Below are 25,523 nucleotides of genomic sequence, written 5' to 3'. Positions count from 1 at the left end.
ATGTTAAATTTGGTAATATCTTTATAAATAATGCTTTTTGGAACTCTAACTATTGATAAATCTTAATTTGAGCATCATATCTATGATACAAGAGCGATCAGTAATCACATGTGTCGCCTCATGCTGGCCAATTTCATGTTGGGACAAATTTTGTGACAGACTGACAGACAGACGGACAGTGCACAACTAGACTTGGTACTGATCATTCCTGTAAAGTTTGGATGAAATTGCACCAGAAGTTTATGAGGAGTAGTCCGGACAAGCTTTTGTGTATCTGGCAACACACAGAAAAAAACACCTTTTTATCAAAGGGCCATAACTCGGCCAAAAATCATTCAACCGGAAAACCCGTGCAATATGCGCAAGGACTTGAGCTACAGATTAATCCTGTAAAGTTTCATTGAAATTGCATTAGTGGTATAAGAGAAGTAGTCCGGACAAACTTTAAAATTAAAAATTATTAAAGGGCCATAACTCTAACAAAAATCATTGAACCGGAAAATGCTGACAATATGCACAACTAGACTTGGTACTGATCATTCCTGTAAAGTTTGGATGAAATTGCACCAGTAGTTTATGAGGAGTAGTCCGGACAAGTTTTGTGACGGATGGACAGACAGACAACGGAGAAGTGATCCCTATATGTCGCCACTACTCAGTAGAGGCGACACAATAAAACCATGAAAAAAATTGTGTAACAGGATCTTTAAAATAAGGGGTATTATCACAAATTAAAGAAATCTCCAGAACTTCCTTCTTTGTTTATTGAAAATTCCAAAATATCCCTCTTTTTGAATAAAAATTTCCCGCCTGATCATCAAAAAAATGTTCACATGTATGATACATATATAAACCAATAAAATTAATGTTTACTGACATTTTTGTATTTAACAAAAATAGCTTATTGCAATATATTTTCAGCTTTCTTTACAATAGTGAATAAGACTAAAACAGAAGAGACACTGATTAAAACACAACTTTTTTTATTTCTGATTAAAACAGAATATAGAAGAATATGATCAGAGTTCCCTGGGGTGACTGATATATATATAGCCCAGGACATTGATGTACCTATAACATAATGTCAGATAAATGCTTATATGTGATATGATACTACTGACGTCAATAGTAATAAAATTAAAATAAAAATTACCAACATAAATAAAACAATAACATGTAATAGAATAAAAATATTAAAAACAAAGGACAAAATATATAAATATAGAGAAAATAGTACTTTTACAATTTGTTTTTATTCTGAGCCAATGATATCATAAAGTGACTGGCTGTCAGTAATTAATATAATAGTAATTTATACTTGTATGTATGAGACATAGCTCTATGTTGTTTTTCTCTACAGACACAACAGCTTGTTTAAATGCTATAATAGTTAACAGGTTGTGTATGAGTCATTGGAAAACCAAATTACAAACACCACTGTCTTTGTTATAATTTGCCTGGTTTTCCAATAGTATTTTCTGGGTTATTTCCAAAATTCCAAGGAATCCCAGACATTGAAACATCACACGCAAAATATTTTCTGGAATCCCAAAACAAAGTGAAGAAATAATACAAAAAGATTGAAGGTCATAATATGCTGTAAATTCTGAAATCATTCTTCATACTGCTTATATTATACAGAATAAGTTAACATGAATAAAAATTTATGATATGTAGAATGTTTTAAAAATATTTACATGAAAACAAAGTGATAGCAATGTCTGCTGTGATAGCACAGTATAGCACTATATAAGAATAGCTTTGTAATGAAAATAATGACAATAAATATATACATGTGACTGAACTTGTAATGTAAATGATGTTTAATATAACTATCAGATTATTCTGGAACATAAGTTGTCAAATTTTTGTGAGAAAGGTTTTTTCCCCCTTCTATTTAGGTTTATCAAGTAGTGCAGTGACATTGTATCATCATCTTTCTATTTCTGACTGTGACCTATAGGGTAATTTCATACGTTATTGATGGCAGACCATAAGATGACTGTCAGGTAGAGTGGGCAGTTGTATATGATCATAAATCAATTTAAGCCACTACCTGTAACATTTATGATTTAATACAATGATGATAATCTGAATACAACAGTCCAATAAACAGTCTCTGAATAAAAACAAAGTAAATACATGTATAAACTGATGGAAGTCTCTGTAGATATAAGTTACACCTTGTCCTATCTTCTATGATTTCAAGCAATGATTTAACAATAAAACAAAGATAAAAGAAACAGTAAAATATAAAGTAACCACAGTAAAAATGTTAACACATCTCTTCCTCTATCAAATCATCTTCAACAAATGGATTAAATGGTTGATACAACCATTGATTTCCTCCCTTATCAAACATTTTCTCGAAACATGCCGGCTGGGTTGGACCATTCACCTGGCTATCTAGCAGCCATATAGAGCTGTTACTGGACTGTTGAAAATTAAGAACTTTCTGTAGAGGAGAATCTACATCAGTTACCATGGTACTGGACAGTCCTGGGGGCTTCAGCCACATTCCAGACTCAAAGTTTTCTGTATCAAAGTTGGCCATAGGATTGACATTTCTTGAAGACATGTTTTTACTATCAGATTGAATCCAGGATACATTAGCCATATCTTTTTCAAATTTGTCCATCATTGGACATGATATATGTACTCCCGTAGTAGAATCAAAGTTAGCCCCCTTCAGCAACCATTTGTTGCAATTCTGGCGCTTTGATGATACACTGGAGAAACTGGAACTTCTGCTGGAGACTGGGGAAAATGAACAGCTTGACCTTGTACTTGTCCTTGATCTGTGTATCCAGGGGTTATCTACCCTTGACAGATGTGAGCTGCCTATCTCCAGAGATAATGGCACAGAAAGTCTCAGACGTTCGCTAACCAAACTCTCATCTTCCACTCCACTATCATTTTGTTTAGCTCCATGTAACAACCATTGGTCCAATTCATCAGTGACTTTCCTCAAGTAGCGGCTCATATCAATCAACACTGGTTCCTCAGATCTCACCGAGGACTTGCTCGACCTCAGTAACCATTTCTCTAGTGGCTGGGACTTAATCTGTGATAAAATAAACAATAAACAATGAAAAATCTCCCATTTCTATACATAATATTTACTGCAGATATATGTATGTTGTAAAGTGCAGAGCACCATTTTGTTTTAAATACTTGAACTAGGGCATGTTTATTAAATGGCATTCTGTCATAACAATTTTCTAACTAATTCCAATCAAAACAATGGTAAGTATGTACAAGAAGGACAATTTTGAGCACTAACATGAACCAAGAAAGAAAATTGTACAAAAAATTTCAATTCTAGAATTGATAAAGTACTGTATGTTTATTTCTATTTTTGTTATATTTTCAAGACATTGTTTAAGGGCAATTGTAACATATTTATAAATAATAAAACATTATATTTTATTACCTGTACAAGAACGTGTGGTGTAAGGTCAAGGTCATCAGTATGATGCAACCAATTCTCTCTGTCATCAATGAACTCATCCAAGTTATCTAAGCTACATTGTGTTCTTGTATCTACACAAAAAAATGTCAAACATAAAACTATTTATCATCTAAAAAACAACAACAAACACATTCTTCTTACTTTTATCAGAAACTAGTCTACTCAAGAAATTGACTTAATGTTTGTCCTTAAATATTGGATAATTTTATATGCTGAAGTCAAGAGCTTACATATATTCTGACCTATTAGGACAATATTAACAACCATCTGTAATATAAAAGAACAGCAGTCAAAATCTGTGATATATAGTATGTGAAATTTATCAGGATTTTTCTCTCTTAACAAGAAGATTCATCTACCTATAATTATAGTGATATATAAAGTTGATCTTTAAAATAATCAGTCAAGTCTGTTGGTTTAAACACCCAAATATTCAAGCTATTTGATATACTATCCCAGAAATAATAACAGCTGTCAGAAGGACAGTGCTCTTGACAATTCTTAGTGCTTGGTAGTAAAACAAAAGCCTGAGTAGAGTAGAAATTAACAAAGAGGAAAAAAAATCATTCAAAATGCACAATAATAGTTATATATCAGGAATATGTGAGATCACAAAGGGCAATACTTTATTCAAATCCATTTCAGAGTTCTAGATCTCGGACAGTGACCTTCAATAATGATCCCGAAAACTTGAGTTAAGTTAAGAACACCATCAACAGTTTTGAATTTCATTTTAACAAGGAATTTCTAAGTTCATAAAAGACCATAATTAAGTCAAATCCATGCTAGTGTTATGGGCTTTACATATTTACCTCCATACAATTGTCAAAAGCAAATATCTTGAATGGTTGATGGGATATTAAGTTCTACAAGAAGTTGTTTGCAAAATTTTAACCAAAGTGTTACGCTTATGCGGACACTGACACACAAGTGCTTAGGTGAGTTAGACAGCCCCACCATTCTTCGAAAAGTCAAGCTAAAAACTGACTGTCACTATTGAGTATAAATGACTCAGAAAGACATGGGTTATTACCTGAAATCTCCTCAACAAAATCATAGTCCTCTTCCTCCTCCTCATGTGGACTCTGCTTTATCTTGTGTAGCCATGTTTTGATACTTGCATCTGTTGATATACCTGATACAAAAAATTAATTATTGTAAATGACAGGTGTACAAAGTATTAAACTCTTACCCAATATACAACAGGAAAATAGGCAATATGTTTACATGTACAGGTTTTGTAGTGAGCAATCAGGGCCAAAAACCTTTCTTTAAAGATGCAGAATATCGGCTACTTCCCCAACCAAACTAGCCTCTTTTTATATTGCCAATATATTCATATGTACAGATTTTGTAGTGTGCAATATGTTCATATGTACAGATTTTGTAGTGTGCAATGTGTTCATATGTACAGATTTTGTAGTGTGCAATATGTTCATATGTACAGATTTTGTAGTGTGCAATATGTTCACAATACAGATTTTGTAGTGTGGAATATGTTCACAATACAGATTTTGTAGTGTGCAATATGTTCACATGTACGAGTACAGATTATGCAGTGTGCAATATGTTCACATGTACAGATTATGCAGTGTGCAATATTTCATTATCAAAATAATGAGAGGATTTTAAATATTCAATTATTTGTTCCCTTCCCTATTAATAAAGTAGGAAAATTTTTAATATAAACATATATTAACCTTCAACTGGAGTCAATGTACTTGGTTTCAATGTGCTCATTACTGGTGTCTGCTTCGAGGTTGATGTCACAGACAAAGGAGCTCTCAGCCAATCAGAAAGGTTGTTGGAGAGTTGTGGAAAGGTAAATCTGGGGTCAGAGGTTACAGCAGAACTACCAGAGGGGTACAATAGCCAGTCTTCTATTCTCCCTGATAACTTTGGAATATTCACCTGCACCTGAAGTGGTATACGAAGTAGCCTCAACACAAGGTCTTCCACACATATATACAGAAATTAAACAATGTCTACCATGCATATACAGTAATTACACAAAGTCTGTTACAAATATACAGTACTTATACAGGATCTACCACATAATCATATACAGTAGTTATACAACAGGATCTATCACACAATCATATACAGTATCTATACAACAGGATCTCCCACATAATCATATACAGTACTTATACAGGATCTACCACACAATCATATACAGTACCTATACAACAGGATCTACCACACAATCATATACAGTACCTATACAACAGGATCTACCACACAATCATATACAGTACCTATACAACAGGATCTACCACACAGTCATATACAGTACTTATACAACAGGATCTACCACACAATCATATACAGTACCTATACAACAGGATCTACCACACAATCATATACAGTACTTATACAACAGGATCTACCACACAATCATATACAGTACTTATACAACAGGATCTACCATCAGGCCTCAACATTAGCGGTGGTCCGTTGGTCCGAGACCACCTGATTTTGGCAAGGACCACCTTCTTTTAAAAGACACTGGTCCGTCAGACCAGTTGAATTATCTGGGTGGTGCAAGGCTCATTTGGGAGTATGACGATTTGGTCAAAAACATGTTATAAACTTGGTGTTTAAAATCATTTGTCCGATAAACATGTACTAGTATACGGTTTATTAATCTCTCATCAGTTCAAGAAGTTCTTAAGTCATCAATAACTTTCATTTTAAGGTGCTAAAATTTTGTTTATGCAAGTTAAAAGAGGTAAGAATTTGTGATATTAATTTAGGTTGAAAATTCATTCAAATGATTCTATTGCTAGTAATTATGATATTGTATGGAACATTGGATGAAATTAAATTCAGATACTTGAATAATGGCAGCAAATGAACTGAAATGGAAAAAAATTAACTTGTAATTCTTTGCTACTTATCTTTATTTTAACGATAAGAGATCCATTTCTTCCAAAGTTAAATTACTTCAAAAGGTTAAAAATAGTCAATGTCAAAAATAAATATCAACCAACAAGCAACAGGGAGGTAAAAATTCTGTATGATAAGCTTGGAGAAAAATAAGTTAAACTATAATGATATTTAACGTTGGTATTATTATGTTTTTATCCTTAGATATTGCCTTGTTTTTAAAGACAAGAATTAGATAATCAGATTCCAAATAGTTTTATTAAAAATGTTAATCTATAAAAGAAATTGATCATGATTATAAGAGTTAGAAGCACCATATGTATCAGCAATGATTATTTGAATAACAGTAAGAAAATAAGGCAGATATACAATAAATGGTTTCACTATTTCCTAACTTAAGTTGGGGGAGTAGTCGTTTTAATATAACAATAACGTAAGTACAAACCCTATTATGTATTTCTGAATGAGATAAAGAAAACCAGATAACTTTACGATAGAATACCTACTGACTTGCTCTCCTACATTTCTAATTAGATGAAAAAATATATATCTAATTATATCTATTTTCTTTACTGTAAAAGGAAATTATACATCTTTGTCATCAATTCAAAACATTTTTTTCTAAATCTGCAGTCAAAGAGTCAAAATTCAAAAACAATAAAACAATAAAACAATAATATGGTAATAATAATTGACCACCTGACTTCCGGAAGGACCACCTAAATTTTAAATCTAGTGGTCCGGCTTACCACTTGCTAAAAAAGTTAGTGTCGAGGCCTGTACCATACAATCATATACAGTCCTTATACAACAGGATCTACTACACAATGATGGTCAATCATATTCAGTACTTATACAACAGGATCTACCACACAATCATATACAGTACTTACACAACAGGATCTACCACACAATCATATACAGTACATATACAGGATCTCCCACATAATCATATACAGTATTTATACAACAGGATCTACCACACAATCATATACAGTACTTATACAACAGGATCTACCACACAATCATATACAGTACTTATACAACAGGATCTACCATACAATCATATACAGTCCTTATACAACACACACACAATCATATACAGTACTTATACAACAGGATCTACCACACAATCATATACAGTACTTATACAACAGGCGCTACAACGCAATCATATACAGTACTTATACAGGATCTCACACATAATCATATACAGTACTTAAACAAGGACAACCACACATATACAGTTTTTATACAAAAGTCTACCACACAAGCATATACAGTACTCACACAAATTCTTCCACAAACTCATATGCAGTAATTATACAAGATATATCACACATATACAGTACTTACACAAGGCTCATTGTATTTTGTCCTATTTATCTCTTCTACTGTCTTATAAAGTACATGGTGCTCAGCATCATTGTAGTCTTCAAACTGTTTCGGCAGACTGGGAGCAGTTTGATTTGGAGCCATGAACGGAGAAGTTACTGGTGGGGCATTGTTTGGATCAATACAACCATAACTCATGATGGCATTTCTGAGAGCACTGGGATCTGACTTGAAACATATGTTAGGAGTCTCTTCTGGTTGTATGTCACAAAGATCCAGTCTGTAAGAACACAATGATTATATATACAGGGCATTTTTTCATAGTTTGGGGAAGCAGCCCAGCCCCTAATTTTGGGGAAAAATTACACAATATATTTGCAAAAGGGGAAGAAAAAACTTTATGTAAATTCAATTTTTGGGGAAAACTGCATGATTTTAAAGAAATTTTCTTTGGGGAAGCAGCCCTATACCGGCCCCTGTTATAGAAGGTAAAAAGGCCCTGATATATAAATAAAATTAAAGAAATACATGATAAACATTCAATATAGCAAGTTAAAAACAGTTGTCAGATGGATAACAAGCTTTACTGGGATCATTCTCAGTATGCAGGAATTCTGTAAGTTTTCAAAACATAACTAGAACTATCACTAAATGTGATTAATACCCCCGCAAGACTCTTCCGAAATGATGAAGTTACTAGTAACAGAATACCTTGCAAAAGAACTGAAATAGAGTTATGGTTGTGAGCAATTAAAGATAGTTGTGGTTCTTGTATATTGCATTTCCTTTCAATGTGTTTGATCATTGATTAAGTTTTATTGAATTACTCTGTAATAAAGTCCAAAAAGAGTTATGCTTCTTGAGCACTGCATAACCTCTCATTGCGCTTGGCCATTGAATGAAGTTTCATTGAATTCTAAACATTAGTTTTTAAGTTATGCACCTGACAAGGAAATTGAACAAGGGCAATAACTCTACAAATACTGAAGATGGAGTTATGGTTATTGTACACTGCACTTCCTCTCATTGTACTTGACCATTGTATGAAGTTGTATTGAATTCCGACTACTAGTTTTCAAGTTATCCACTGGACAAAAAAGTAACAAAGGGCAATAACTGTAATTAGTCCAAATAGAGTTATGGTTCTTGTGCAATGCATTTCATCTCACTGCCTTTGACCATTGTATGAAGTTTCTTTGAATTCCAACCATTAATTTTTAAGTTATGCACTGGACAATAAAAAGTAACAAAGGGCAAAAACTCTTAAATGAGTCAAGAAAGAGTTATGGTTTCTGTGCACTGCACTTTCTCTCAATATACTTGACCATTGTATGAAATTGTATTGAATTCCAACTAGTAGTTTTCAAGTTATATTCTGGACAAGAAAAAAGCAATGGAAAAGCAACAAAGGGCAATAACTCTATAATTACTCTGGACAGAGTTATGGTTCTTGTGCACTGCATTTCCTCTTATTGTGCTTGACCATTTCATGAAGTTGTTTTGAATTCCAACCAGTACTTTACAAGTTATGCTTCGGACAAGGAAAAATATCAAAGGGCAATAACTCTGTAATTAGTCAAGATGGAGTTATGGTTCTTCCAGGAGACTTAGTGATGTTTCAAGTGAATGCCTTCATTAGTTGTGGAGATAGACTTTATACAGACAGATATATGCTTCAGTAAAAATCTATGCTAAAGTTTACATAAATTATGATAATTTTGGAGAAATGGGTACATGAAGACTCTGAAACCTTGACATTGATGTAGAACACTATCATGTAACTGGTACAACATCAGGAGGGTATACATGCTCTCAATCTTTATAACATGTCTTCCTATCAATTATCATAATACATGTTGATAAATATTGGGTGTATTTTCTAGGATAATAACAATATTTACATAAACCTGACCAACAATACAACTCGTCTCTCTTCATATCATTACATGACACCTAGGTTTACTTAACACTGATAAGCTATCAACTAGCAAATATTTTACAGATTATTCAAGTATATCTATCTGAATTAAAGAGATTCATATCATCATCAAAATTAGCTGACTCATGATAAACACAAATTAGATGACACATGATAAACACATATAAGCTGACACATGATAAACACAAATCAGCTGACACATGATAAACACAAATCAGCTGACAAAATGATAAATACAAATTAGCTGACACATGATAAACACAAATCAGCTGACAAAATGATAAACATAGCTTAGCTAACACATGATAAACACAAGTGCTGACATCATTATTTCTTTAGAAAACACAATAACAAAGGTTGTTTAATAAATACATTATGATCCTGTGAAGTAAATGCAGTTGTGCACAACTTATTATCTTCTTTTTTTATTCTATATTACTGTGTTTTCACCCTGTAACTTATGTGATAGTTTATCAAACAGTGTAAATCATATGGTCTTCTCAGACTTCACGGATGAGCTAACTGTCCTTATTCTGTAACAATGGTATACAGGTCTGTCAATATCATCGCCAGTTTAACACACATGACTTGATTCCAACTTACCTGGTGCATTCTAACAAACATCATTTGATTCTTACGACAATCTTTTATATACCTGGCAATATTATCAGCACTGCTGTTAGGAAACTGTACAGCACTCTGTAACACTCCGAGGGTCTGGTTAAGGCGAGCCGATTGTTGTTGTAGAACTTCCTCCTTGGCACTTGATACAACATCTAACTGATTCAGTAACCACACCTCTCTGTTACGTAGTGTCTCTAGTTGACGACTGATGTTACACTGTATCCTAGACTTGGCCTACAAATATATGAAACATTACAAACTGATACAATCTATCTAATCTATAATTCTGTAAGACAAAAAAAGAACAATCAAATGCAGGCAAAATTTCAAACTGAATTTTCAATAAGGTTCATATTAAATTTTGTACATAGCATTGTTTTCATACATGTGGGTTATTAAATAGTTTATATCAATGTCAACTTAACTTTAGCCCTAGAAAACCCAGACAAAAAAAATCCATCATGTTTTTGCAAACTGATGATAATGCTTACTCCTTTGACCTCATGAGCTGACATACTGTACAAGTAAAATAGGTCATCATTCTGCTCACTAGATATAGTATCTTATATATAAGTTGTTCTTTTTCATACAAATAAACTGGCAAGGTAATAATGTCACTAATTAAAGTGAGCCTGTGATGAGCCCTTTACCCTGCTGAAGCCATTACTGATAAGCCTTTGTCACTAGTATAGAGCCAGGCCAGATTGCACATCCTTGCTGACTGGACTCTTTACTGTAGGGTCACCAACTTCAAATTTTCACCTTGATATCCCTTAAAGTCAATCAAAAAAAAATCAGCATGTTTATGATTAATGAAGTTATTTCTATGAAATTAAAATGAATTATGATTATTATTTAAGCCATTGTAAATATCACACTAGTTAAGGCCATAGTCTTTGATATTCACATCATCATAATCATATAATGTTATAATGTATATTATACAATACACTTTGACAGCTAATGCCAAAATTGTCACACTTATTAATGACTAAAAGCTATACATGGCAACAACAACCTTGACCTTTGAACAATCAAGGTCATTAACCCATTACTGCATGAGCATTTTGTGAAAAATGGCTGTTTTCATTGTTTTCATTGAAAGTGTTCAAATTGCTATGAAACAATAAAAACTGCTTCAATACTAATCAAACTTGGCACAAATGTTGACAGGACCATTGCCTTTGAAACAACATGTTCAGTCTTAAATTTCCTGTTACCATGACAATGAGGGGACATCTCAAAATTGCCAAAAATCATTATTTTGCATTGATTTTTCTATCAAAATTGATTTCAAAGTGCTGCAACTTCTCAATGGATTCAGATAGTCAAAGGCTTTTCAGCTTTGGTTACACGTTACCTTATTATCTACCTGGGACCATTTTAGCCTCTCACAAGTCCAAAGTTTTCTTGGCGATGAAGGACCCCCTTCAACCCCCCCCAAAAAACAGAAGGGGGCACATTCCCCTTCTGGCAACCCTCTGAAGTACCTTTTGGATTGGGGCAGCGCCGAAAAAAGTGATCAACATTTCTCAAATGAAAACATGTGTTTGGGGTTCAAACAGGACATTTGTTTACTATTTGAAGCCTTAGAAAAAATGGGGGGGGGGGGGGGCGAAAGTGTGTTGGTTCCCGTAAATATGAGGTAAAGGGTTAACAGAAGAGGTCATCTACATGTTCCAAAGAATACTTGTATATAGATCAATAAGAATAAATTTTCACAGAATACAAATAACGAAAATCATACTACATGTATAAAGTAACCAGGTCAAAGCCAGTTCTAAAATACTGTATGAAAGAAAATTGTGACTCCGACAACTGTCTATTAGATTTTTAATAATTAGATCTAAGATGTCTCTTATACAAAAACAAGCAATCTTTTACATTCTTTTCTTCTTTTAAGTGGTGATTTAGAAAAAAGAAAGTCAACAAACCAAAAGGAAAAGATAAGAAAAATAAAATACATGTACCTTCCATCTGAATTTAATCAAATATTTCAATCTTAATATCAATATTTTTTATTTTAAAAAAAAAAACCTAATTAAATCCTTGTTTTTCAAAAATGTTACCAAGTCACCAGTTTATACCTCTAAATATCAAAGTAAGAAACAAACTCAGACAGCAAAATGCAAAAATCTTGTTCTAATCAAACTGTTGTTGGTCCCAAACATTGTATTAAAACAGTTTTAAGCTGTGACGTAAAATTTTCTTCTAAAATCAATACATCAGAAAATTTGTAATTGTGTTCTTCATTGATTATAAGCTTTGTAATTAGAAAATTTAGCTGCCAGCTAACCAGATGATGAAAACTACTTTAAAGAAAGACAACTTAATACATTATAATGACTCAATCGTTTCTCAAATTAGTGAGCAAATTTTTTTCCAGATGATACAAAAAGATGCCTGAAAGCAAGTACTTTTTTCTAGGAGAGAAAACTAATGACATGTATAAAGTGTCTGTTTGGTTTTATGGTGCATCAACACAAATTTGGTCATACGGTGCCGAAACAGGAATAATGATTTTTGCTAACCTTGTAAGTTACAAACTTAAAGGAACATAAGGTGTCAAAGCCACCACACCTGCTGGAGCTTAGAGATGCATAGACTAGTAATTCAAACCCATATAGTCGCCTCTTACAATCATAAAGGGCATAAACGGTGTCTGCACTTATGATGCCTCCACCCTTAAAGGTAACCCTTCAGCTACAAGGGGAATGCATAAAGTGTGAACCCATTTTATTTTACTATGTATATAAATACAGTTATCCACACCTTCATAAATTTGCTATAACACTAATAAAACAGTCTAAATATTACTTGAAAGTAAAGTTTTGGCAACAAAAAGAAAAAAATCTGTTTCCATGCTAAATTGCTGGGAAGATTTGCTCTTTAAGATATACACACACACATATATATATATATATATATATATATATATATATATATATATATATATATATATGTATAGAATGGAAAAGTTAGTAATATATGAAAAATATGTACCAAGTAGAATACAGGAATGCTCATACTTGTATAATTATATTAAGTGTGTATACTTCTGGTCTTTTATTGCAAGGACTGTAATATTTTTATTTTAACTAAAACTAGAACTATCACTAAATGTGATTAATACCCCCACAAGGCTGCTTCGGAAATGAGGATGTTACTAGTAACAGAATACTGTGTAAAAGAATTGAAATAAAAAGTTATGGTTGTGGGCAATTAAAGATAGTTGTGGTTCTTGTATGTTGCATTTCCTTTCAATTTGGTTGGCCATTGATGAAGTTTTATTGAATTACTCTGTAATAAATCCAGAAAGACAAAGAAAAGGAACAAAGGGCAATAACTCTATAAATACTGCACAAGTTCTTGTGCACTGCACTTCCTCTTATTGTGCTTGACCATTGTATGAAGTTGTTTTGAATTCCAACCAGTACGTTTTAAGTTATGCTCCTGACAAGGAAAAGTATCAAAGGGCAGTAACTCTGTATTTTGTCAAAATGGAGTTATGGCTCTTGTGCACTGCACTTCCTTTTAATGTTCTTGACAACTGTATGAAGTTGTATTGAATTCAAAACAGTAGTTTTCAAGTTATGCTCTGGAAAAGTAACAAAGGGCAATAACTCTGTAATTAGTCAAGATGGAGTTATGGTTCTTATGCACTGCACTTACTCTCAATGTGCTTGACCATTGTATGAAGTTATATTGAATTCCAACAATTAGTCTTCAAGTTATGGTCCGGACAAAAGAAAGCAATGGAAAAGTAACAAAGGGCAATAACTCTGTAATTAGTCAAGATGGAGTTATGGTTCTTGTGCACTGCACTTCCTCTCAATGTGCTTGACCATTGTATGTAGTTATATTGAATTCCAACCATTAGTCTTCAAGTTATGCTCCGGACAAGGAAAATGCAACAGACGTCTGGACAGACCGACCAACCAACCGACCACCGGGTGACTCCTATATACCCCCCCCCCCCCAAACTTTGTTTTTTGGGGTTATAATAAATATATATCGCTGTGACTGACTAAGCCTACCACCTGACACAATCTGAAAATGTCTACATCTGAATGTGGCAGAGGGTATAACAGTATGACAAAAATTTAAAAGATGAAAAAGTCATTAATTTTTGATACCGTAATTCATTTTCTGTTGATTCAAATCATTCAGAATCCATTTTATTTTATAGTATGAACTTTAAAAGCTTAACACTTTTTAATGTTATTACCAACAGTTGCTAACACTTAATGTATTTTAACTATTTACAATGATTTTTGGATTTAGGAAAAACTGTGTTGTAATAATAGCCCCCCTTTTGGAAAATGTTTAGCCCCCCCGGGGGCGTTTAATAGGAATTTTACGGTACATTTGTACTAATAAGACATTTGTTTATTTTCTTTTGTTGTATAGAGCACCACACCCAAATAATGTTTTGTAACACCATGAAGTCTATTGTTCTTTCTTGTTTTTTTTTACTATTCAATGGCCCTAATGTATATTATCTGGCCAAACGTGGGTCATGGATAATTATAATATTTAACTATAGTAATCAGTGATTGTTCTTCCCAAATGTTCTTTAAGCCACATAAAATCTCATAGTTAATTTGCTGTCACCTGTCACCTTTTGGTCTCTTATTTCTAATTAAGTATCCACAGTGACATGCCAGTACACTGCACAGACAGACAGACAGATGGATGAAGCAGTGACTATATAATTTGTATCCCTGTTCAGGAGAATAATTTATTTTCAAGCTGGTTATGATCTATACTGATGTGACTAATGTCATATATAGATCTTTATAATGTCTATACTGTACACCGACAATAAATGGGTTAAATGTTCTATTTACACCATACTACATGTACCTAGATTACTATGTTCTTTGTGACATAATAATCATTACTGTATTTGACATGTATAATAATAATTTTATACTTTTTTTGTCACACTCATTATAATTTAGAAGGTAAATTCCTTACAGATTACAAGGTTTACTCATAATATATAGCTGATAGTTCAACTGTCAGCTATTTCTTCATTAGCCCTAAGGTACTTGACCTCTACCTTTTAAGTAACAATACCAACTTTATTCCCATATGGTCAATCATAGGTCACACGTGTTACTATATATGTAATTTAACTACACTATATAAATTGAACTTGACATGAATTGAATCTAGTCCAAGTTTAGTTAAGCTGACCATTGATAAAAGCTATAAATAGATCAATGTATGAAAGTTGAGCAAACTAGAACTGGATAATCCCCATTAGAATGTGTATGATATTTAAACACTTTGCTGTTAGAAGTATGTTATACTTAGAAACATTAAGTATACAATTTAATGATCTATTGACAATATAAATATCAACAAGAGCTGTCCGTAAGACAGCGCGCTCGACTTTTTTATTGCTTGCCAATAAAAAAAGTTTTTGCAGTAAAAGGCAATACAAGAATCTCTGTATTTTTAAAGTGAACAATGGCCATGAGCATTAAGATATTTAGTGAAGAATTATTTTACTGAATTGTGTGATACCCTTGAACACTGCAGCAAAGTTTGAAATGTTTAAGTCAAAAGAGGGCTGGTAAGAAAGAAAAAAAAACTAGTTGTTTGATACCCTTGAATATTACAGCAATGTTTATATGACATAATTTATGGTAAAGTGAACAAGTGGATAGGAATGAATTTTTTTAGATTTTTTAAGTTTTTTAGTGCTTGCCTATAATACAAAACATTGACAGTTAAGGGCCATAATTCAAATAAAATCTTTGACAGAATTACCTTCTCCTGGACATGTTTGGGAATCATGATTGTAAACAAGTATTCCAACTTTCAAATTAATATCTCAAACAGTTCAGTCAAAAAGTGGACTGGTACTAAAAACTTAACCAAGATTCTAAGTCGATAAAAGGCCTTAATTTTAAAACAAATCCTTGACAGAGTTACCTTCTCTTGCGTACAGATGGGGGTAATGATGTGAAATAGCATTAAAAGTTTCAAAGCAATATCTCAAAGGGTTAAGGCAATAAGTGGATTTTACCCATATTCAATGTATTTTCTAAGTCAAAAAGGGGCATAATTCTGTCAAAAACCTTGACAGAGTTATGTCCTCTTGTCTGTTGATGAAGGTCGTGATGGTAAACAAGTATGGTCAGTTTCAAAGCAATACCTCCAATGGTTTTGAAATAAAGTGAGGTGGTACAAAAAACTTAACCAAGCTCAATACACTTTCTAAGTCAAAAAAGGGCCATAATTCTGTCAAAAACCTTGACAGAGTTATGTACTCTTGTCTGTAGATGGAGGTTATGATGGTGAACAAGTATGGTAAGTTTCAAAGCCATACTTGTAATACTTCTGAAATAAAGTGGGGTGGTACGAAAAACTTAACCAAGGTGTGACGCCAACGCCGACGCCGGGGCGAGTAGGATAGCTCCCCTTTTCATAGAAAAGTCGAGCTAAAAATGTGTGTCACAACTAAACAAGATATCAGTCAATTAGCTTAAGTTCTTATGTCTATCTATAAATAAAGAAGGTGATGGTTTTTGACCTGTAGATTTTTAGTAAAGGTTACAAATGTAATCAGATTGCAATTCATACCAAAAATAAAGATATATCTTAATTGGCAGTTATTACCTGGTTTGTTTAATTTATAATTTCCCTTTTGTATACAGTGTAGAAATGTTAATGTATAAATGTTATACTTTATATACTTTTTGATATATATATGCAATTAAAGATTATTTAAGATAAATGAACTTCCCCTATTAAAATAGTTTTCTTAAAAAGTGAGGGTTCTTCTCTCTTCCTTTTATAAAAGTGAGAAAAAAAACAACCTTGAACACAGTTTAAATATTCTTTCCTATTATAACCGAATGATAAATCAGATAATAAAACAAAGAAATGATTTTATTACCTCTGTGGTATTTCTGCCCAGTGTCCTTTTGGCATCATTAATACGTTGTAGCGCCCTCTGTAGTGTTGTAATGTTGTCTGTCATCTTCCTTACTTTTATATCTTCACTTGATGTTGACAAGTTACTCATATTGTCTCATTGAATGTTCTCTAAAATTGAAATGAAATTACAATAGTAGCTATTATTATGTGCACCGCTATATATACAGAAGTTACTGTTGTTTATATACTGGCACAGTGAGATGAACACTTGCCAAATATCTCACATTTAAATGTAAACGTGATCTCAGACTTGTTTACATTTTCTTCACCTACTTACTAACATTCTAAGATAAAGGTTATCTATGCATCACATTGAGAATGAAAGTTTGACATTAAAATCTAACTGAAGAAGTCACACAAGATAAATATCACAGCTAAGTCTGTTCTTTTATTAGAAATAATTTGCAACTGCTTAAATGTCAATAAGGTACAGGAGATTTCTACCATATAAATGGCACTGCAACATTTGACTGATAATCTTTTGTATTTTCTCCAAGTCGCCAGAAAACATTGTGACTTATTTGTAATAACAACACTTCAGACAGCTTACTTCTTAACCTTATTCTTTCTCATTCTTGTCTCAGTATACAATGTTTAAAAGTCACAAAATAAAAATAATTGTTCAAACTTTTTACCAAAACATCTTTTAAATTATGTGGGTCTTACTAAATTTTCATCACTGACATTAATTATTTTAATTTTGGATCATGATGTTCTAGTATTTACCAACCTTGATCTAACTTTGTTTACAAGTACACTTAGTCTAATTTGTAACATAGTTTGGGGACCTTTCTGTTGAAAACGTGACAGAGGTAAATCGTATACATATACATGCACAGTGCATTAACTGGAGTGCAGGTATTAGTTACCCGCACTCCAGAGCATGCCCTTTGATTGGTTCATTTTGTCCGGGGTTTACATATTGTGACGACAGAGAAAGTGACAGCGATTGAAATATCCTATTCAGATGCTCGTTCATTTGGTTACTTTTTTGTGGGGTTTCATATTGTAGTATCAGGGAACGTGTTTTTATGTTTGACTATGATACAAAAGAGAAAGAACATCAAAACACTCAGCAATCTGATTTATACTTGGGGGCTATGCCCCCTCGTACAAATCAGAAAGCCTCTTGTTTCGATGCTCTTTTTATTACTTATCTATTATCATGTCATAATATTCATATTCATTTACTTGGAAGTAACTGTAACCCCTGCTATTTATCATATTTCATAAAATACAATCTCTGTATTTATAAATACAGCATGAGCATGTGTATGATTGTCTTTCCTTTAATTGTATATATTCTAACTTTGTTGTACAAGAAAACATAGGTAATCTGCAACCATTCAGACTTAAGATTGAGATGACTAAATGTTATCCTGTAATAATCATGCATATTTTCATATGGCAGGCCCATGTAGAGGGGAAAATTGCATCACATAGGAGGAAAACAGGGAAAATTTAGTTACAAGAAAAACAGTTTAATATCAATTAGCTAAATTGTGTAACATTAAACCATTATCTTCTCAAAATACAATGTCCATGGTATAAAAGAAGATCTAAAAAATCTGCTGGAGGGAACATTTTTTTAGAAATAAGGGAATTTGTCAGGAAAATGGGGCCGAAATTATAATGACCCAAAACAGGCACTAAAAATTTGAAATAAACAGCTAAATGAGAAGAAAACAGGTACTAAAGAGTCTCAGACAAAATGTTATAAAATATCCATGTAAATTGGAGCCTGGAGCAACAGGAACTGTATGTCTTGTAATGTGTTAGATAGTGAAAATGCTTTTGATATAGACACACAGCAAGTGACTACAGAGTCCTTCATTGGGCTTTCACTTGGGAGCGGTTCAGGCCCTAATTTTTGACTTAAACTTCTTTAACTTTGATAAAAACAATGGAAACATATTATGTAAAATTCTAACCAATTAGCAATATTTATTCTTTAAGGGCACCAAAATTAATTCCTTTATGACATGACAGAGACAACATGTCAAGGGTCTATACTCCAATATGCAGGGCCTGAAAGGGGTACCACATTCAATTTGTGTATAAACATAATCAATTATATTTAATATTGATCAAAAGACTGCATACCAAAATAACACATTGGTTGATCAAGAATATTGGGTCAGAGTTTAAACACAGCTAACAGTTCAGCTGTTGCTTCCTTCCTATAAACTGTACACTCCTTGCTCAGTACTGGTTGGTTCCTTACTTCCAGGAACAGATACGAGAGTCACTCTGAGTGACAATATCAGCCAATAGCTTCCTTCACCATCAAATTAACGTAAATTCTGTGTAAGCCAAACACAGCCACTCAAGCTGAACTTAAAATTTAACTTTGTACTTACAACTCCACAAGGATATAAGTTATGTTTAACTTTCAAGAAGAATAAATAACACTTAAGCATTAACATTTACAGGAAATTATTTATAAAACTGGCTAAACTGGCAATTTGCTCAAATCATGTTTGATACATAATTAAATATGTCTTCTTTTAAAAAAAGCAAAATGTTAACTGCTACAGAGAGTTATATACATTGTATATATCTTATCTATGATGTAATTTTGTTTATGATGATCAAAGGGAGATTATTATTTGATAATTCTACCATCATTGGCAAGACAAATGAGTATAAAATAGCACAATATCTTGTGTTGCAGTACATTTAGTGGTCATATCCTGGATTATTATTTTATATAGTAGGCTTATTGAGTATTTAAAGTTAATAAGTATATTACTCAGTTAAATACAGACAAGTGGGAGTTGTATTGGTAAATGTAGTTCAACCAATCAAAATGTCATGTAATCAATGTCACAAAGAAACATTTTATACCAACTAATTATTCACTTCATGAAACTACTATAGAGGCAGTAACATTGCCTGGTCATGAATATATCAAATGATCTCTCATGGGATTAGCACATAATAAACAGGCAAACCAAAAAGGCAAACCAAACCCCTTGGCTTCTTACACCAAAACAGACTGCAAGGCTGCTTTTAGTTTTAACAAACCCTTTACATCAAACACTGTTTATTTTATACATGTCTTATTGTATTCACTTTTTAACATTTCTTAGTGGCTAAACATGCAAACTGCCTATTTCTTTGCCAGAGCATAGATGGATGTCAAGACAGAACACTAGTAACATTTGGATAAATAGGTGGCTATTCTATTGTTACCTTTTGTTTCTGTAGCCACCTATGTATCCAAATGTAAGCACAAATGGACAGACAGACATACTAACATTTGGATACGTAGGTGGCTATTCTAATGTTCTCCCTATTTCTCTTTTTAATAGCCACCTCTTTTAAGGCAATGAATGCAATCAAAGGAAAAGAGTTAACTATTGTGCCTGTAGACACCTTAGTACCCAATGAACGCATGATGATGGACAGATGTAAAGTACTAAAGACAGATGAACAGACAGACAGACAGAGGGGTATAATCTATGAGGCTGAGCAGTACTAAAAGTGTTGGAGCACCACACTAAATACTAATACTGTATATCTGTATCCTGGTATATACCAGACAAAGTGCTAATGTTTGTAATAACTGCCAGAAAAGCAATATTTATTTTCGAGTGATCATGATTTCTGACAAGCATATATAGAGGTACAGCTACAACACTGTTAATGTAGTGAGTAAAATCCCTAATCTATTAAACAGGAGATTGCACAAATTAATTGGACTAGGATTAAAAACTTACAGCGGCTAGAATTTAGAATCTGTCTGCACTCTGCAGTGATTTTTAACATTATGATTTTTTACCCATTATTATCTCTTTACAAAGTAACTCCAATTACATCTACAGTAGGGTTAGTGTTTGAGAATTAGGATTTTATTCTCTCATTCTCATTAAGATTACAGTAACATTTAACAACAATAACAAATTATGTTCTAGTTTCACAATTGCACGAGTCATGGCCATATTAAATCATTTAGACTTTAGTTAATTAACAGCTTATAGCACTCAGGAGCTTGATATTCTGTCAATAATTTAATTAGAATTAAAATTAATTTAAAGTTACCATTAAATATGTACCCCCTTTACAAGAATTAAAGATTAATATGTATCCCCTATATCTATCTATCTATGGATACTGCTAACCACTCTCGCGAGTGTTATAGGCAGGAATTAAGTGCACGTCAGACAAAAGCTATACATAGTTTTGTGAAATGTTATATATACAAACCGACAATAAATAAATTTTGATTTGATTTGCAAGTAAAAGGTAAAAGAAAAGCAAAATAGTCCAAGCATTATAAACATGCTAGGAAGGTGAGACTATAAATGTTTTCTAGTCATGGTTAAAATGTTTATAGTGAAAGAAGAAGATAATGGATAAAATATTTAAAAACACTGGGAGCAAGATAAGTACTGCAATACCACCACTGCCTGTCTGAACTGACTTAAGTTGGGCAGGGTGGCATTGGCAATGTAGCTTGGGAGTTTATTCCATAGTATAATGCTGTGAGGGAAGAAAGAGTACTTATGGTAGTCGGAGGAAACCTGTATTCGGTGAAGGGCTAAAGGGTGCATATGTCTGGATAACCTAAAGATGTGGGGCTTGAACATATGGTGGGAGATTATAATCGCAACTAGGTTATGGTATATGTTACACAGTTTTGTAGAACATTATTAGTCTACAGTTGCGATGTTCAAGGGATCGCCAGCCCAGTTCTTTCTACATGGCTGTGACCCTAGAGAGGGGGGAAGTAATCCACTAGTTAGTCATGTCCAGAGTTTGTAGAACATTATTAGTCTCATTGCATGTTCAAGGATGCATCCCAGTCTTTTCTACAGTGACCTAAGAGGGGGGGGTAGGTTTTAGAGTAGGGAGACCAAATAGTTGGAAGCATATTCAACCTGTGGCCGGACCAGGGACTTGTATGCTAATTCTTTAACTTTTTAATTTTTGGTAATTACATTCCTTTTGATTAAGCCAAAGGATCTGTTTGCATTGGAAGTTATTCGAGATATTATGTGTGTTAAATTTAAGGTCAGCAGGCAGATCTAGTCAGAGATATTAAGCAATTGGACCTAGGACTGAGCCTTGGGGCACTCCAGAGGTAACTGGAACTTCAGATGAGCTGTCACTATCCAGAACTACTGTCTGTCTATGGCCAAAAAGGAAGGACTGTATCCAGTTTAGAATTTGAGGACAGACACCATGTTCTTGAAAGGTGTTATGAATGACTTTGCACTTTGAAGGGTGCAACTCCATGTCCCACTGCTTCTCCCACAGAACTATATTGTCTAGATCATGTTGGGAGTGTTGGGGGGTCTGAAGAGGAATTGATGGTTATAGGTATACAGCAGTGTCATCTGTAAATAATCTGACTTGAGATGGACTGAAGATGGTAGCTGGTTGATAAATAGAAGGAAACAGAGGGGCCCTAGGACTGAGCCTTGGGGCACTCCAGAGGTAAATGGAACTTCAGATGAGCAGTCACTATCCAGAACTACTGTCTGTCTATGGCCAAAAAGGAAGGACTGTATCCAGTTTAGAATTTGAGGACAGACACCATGTTCTTAAAGGGTATCTAGAGTTTAAGATGGTTTACTTTATCGAAAGCTTTAGAATAGAAGTCAAGTAGTATGAGATCTGTTTTTTGTTTTTCACAAGGTAATCAGTTAATTCAATGATCTGTGTCTCACATGATCGCCTGCTGAAGATCAAAATTATATAAATAAATGAATAAATAAATAATGGGGGTTAAATTTTAATTCAAATTTACAGTATTGATAGAATAACAAGCCTTAGTCAAAATATATTGACGTGCCAAAGCAACATTCTGAGATATTTTCGTTCTGAGTCAGAATCTCGCTTCTACGTAGAGATGAGATACAACTGTACTGCTTAGACACAAAATAGCAGTGCACAATATCTTGTCGCACAGTAAGCCTACTTATGGTGAGGGACCATCAACCGGACACTTTTTGAACATTTTTCCATACAGATTGCATAATTTCAAAGCTACAGATCTGTAAATTTGACACAGTACAGCTAGGTTCTTCACCTAACTAACAAACTAGTTTGTTTAGTTCTGATTATGTTGACACTTATGTCTAAGGCCCCTCAAGGAGTGTATCTAAATAACCTAAATTGTACAGTATGTAGTATACCATGTGTCCAGACAGATATGTAATGACATTGATTTAATTAAGATAAAAGCTTGTGTGTTTTAATTTTAAACCTTTAACATGATATACAATATATATCCGGAGCACATGCTGAAGTTTTGGATATTCTATTGTTTATTCTGCAAATGATTATATAAATAGTATACTATTTATATAATCATTTGCAGAATAAACAATAGAATATCCAAAACATCTTCAATCCTAAAAAAAGGAAAATCTTGTCATGGTAACTCGCCAAAACCATCCACATCTGGCATTACAAAGTCATCTGGCATTACAAAGTCAGGCCGATCAAATAAACCAATTTATGCATCCTCAAGTGATGAGTCAGATGACGACGACGTTTGTTGTGTATGCAGTTCTAAATTTCCCCCACATCTTAGAGACTATCCAGGTCTCATTATATTAAAATGGGGTCAATGTGATCACTGTGGGCATTGGGTCCATTTAACCCACTGTACTGATGTCAAAGTGTTAAGAAGGGCTAGTACATTCTATTGTGTTCACTGTCCTGAAGAGTAACTTTTTAACTGACCATTGACTGTTAAACATCAAAAATGTGCTATTGATGTTGTGTTAATTGGTGTTTGTGAAATATTTTTTACAAATAATTTCAAGGACATGGTTTTTATCATTTAGTTCTCTTTGACCTAAAATAGTATAAGTATTCAACCTGTAAACCAGTCTATCGCGAGCTAACTGATGACGTCATTTCATAAACATGACTGACACATGGTTATTTTCTGTTGTATTAAATGTGTTATCACATGAATGTTTTGTTGTTTCTTTGTGCAATGTAGCAGAAAATAGATTACAGTTACCGCTGATAACAATTATTTGAAAGGTAAGCTCATTGTTTGTTTTCATTATTATTTCAAAACACTAAGTACCGCGAGCTAAAAGGAGAACAGTATACTTATAAGAAGTCAGGCATTGCACTCTTGATTTCCAAATTTCCCATGTCAACGTTCTTAAAATATTATACTAAATTTTAGAAGAAACCTGTATTTATTGTGTATAAAAAAGTGACTCATAGATTGACAACAACTGAACAAAGAGAACAACTAAATCAGTCTTTTTGGGGGCCGTCCGGGTTTGGTGGTTGTCCGGATTTGCTGGTCCCCAACCAGAACAAATATTGAAATAATGAAACCTGTCAAATCTTTTGTTTGAAAAAAGAATGTATATTATAATGTGTAATTATTATCAAGATCAATATTAACTATAATAAGCTAATTTAGTCAAGTAAAATATTTGAAAAATACCTTTAATTTATGAATGTCGCAATTTTTCAGAATTTTCACGTTGTTTTTCCCCTTCACGTTCCACTGTCCTTGACATTCAATATTATAATGATTGACGTCATTGAACTTGACCTATCTAAATGCTTGGATCACGGCTGAACACTGTTAAATATTATCTTGTAGATCGAACACCGCTAAATGCTTTTTGTACTCTCTAGGGCCTTTTCTCAATACCTTCCATTATAGTCAAACCTCTACTGAGGTACATTTATACTAATATTCAATTGCAGGCAAATGTTTTAAAACTTAGATTTATATTAAAAATCTATCTTGGTGTTTAAAAATAAAACAAGACCAACATTAGACTGTGCACTCCATTTTTTTCAGAGCAGGGTAGTTGACTAAAAGCCACACAGAATAGGGGGCATAATTCTGCAAAGTGCTTAGCAGACTTGTCTATAGTAAACAAATATTTCAAGTTTGACATTAAAACCTTTAACAGTTTTTAAGGAAAAAGGCAAATGTTTTAAGCCAAAAAGGGACATCATAAAGTGAAAATGGCTTAGAAATGCATTAAAAATTTAATAGAGAACACAAACTCCCAAGTTAAAAGTGAATACGTTTGATACATTTTTAAAAAGTTAACCAAGGATTTTAAAGTCAAATGATGCCCTTTAGAAATGCATTCCAGTTTAAAAGTATTCCAAATTTGAAGTGATTAACTTTGACAGTTTTTGAGAAATTGAGAAAAAAATAGGTAAAAAAAGGAACATAACTTAGAAAAAACGAATTTCATGACTACCTGCCTTTCTGAAAGGATGTCATATTGTGGAAATTATCAAATATATCAAGTTTGAAGTAAATAACTTTGAAATTTTCTGAGAGATTGAAACTTAACAGAAAGG

At 33.1% G+C, this 25,523-nt stretch overlaps 1 protein-coding gene across 1 annotated transcript; it reads right to left on the bottom strand.

Moving 5' to 3' along the window:
• Positions 1–742: 742 nt before the first annotated feature.
• On the bottom strand, positions 743–24,793 carry LOC132735978 (uncharacterized). The gene is made up of 8 exons (XM_060723023.1): positions 24,640–24,793; positions 17,173–17,321; positions 10,291–10,493; positions 7,718–7,976; positions 5,173–5,389; positions 4,506–4,607; positions 3,434–3,543; positions 743–3,064 (listed from the first exon to the last, which is right to left on the bottom strand). Exons 2-8 carry the CDS (start codon positions 17,299–17,301, stop codon positions 2,276–2,278), a joined length of 1,809 nt encoding a protein of 602 aa, XP_060579006.1. The 5' UTR covers positions 17,302–17,321; positions 24,640–24,793; the 3' UTR covers positions 743–2,275.
• Positions 24,794–25,523: the final 730 nt, after the last annotated feature.

The sequence above is a fragment of the Ruditapes philippinarum genome, unplaced genomic scaffold (genome assembly GCF_026571515.1).
Source record: "Ruditapes philippinarum isolate M1 unplaced genomic scaffold, ASM2657151v2 ctg1381_1_1_1_1, whole genome shotgun sequence".
In the NCBI taxonomy this organism is placed as follows: domain Eukaryota; kingdom Metazoa; phylum Mollusca; class Bivalvia; order Venerida; family Veneridae; genus Ruditapes; species Ruditapes philippinarum.
Note: the sequence above shows the minus strand (reverse complement) of the source record. Positions and strands in the feature narration are given on the sequence as shown.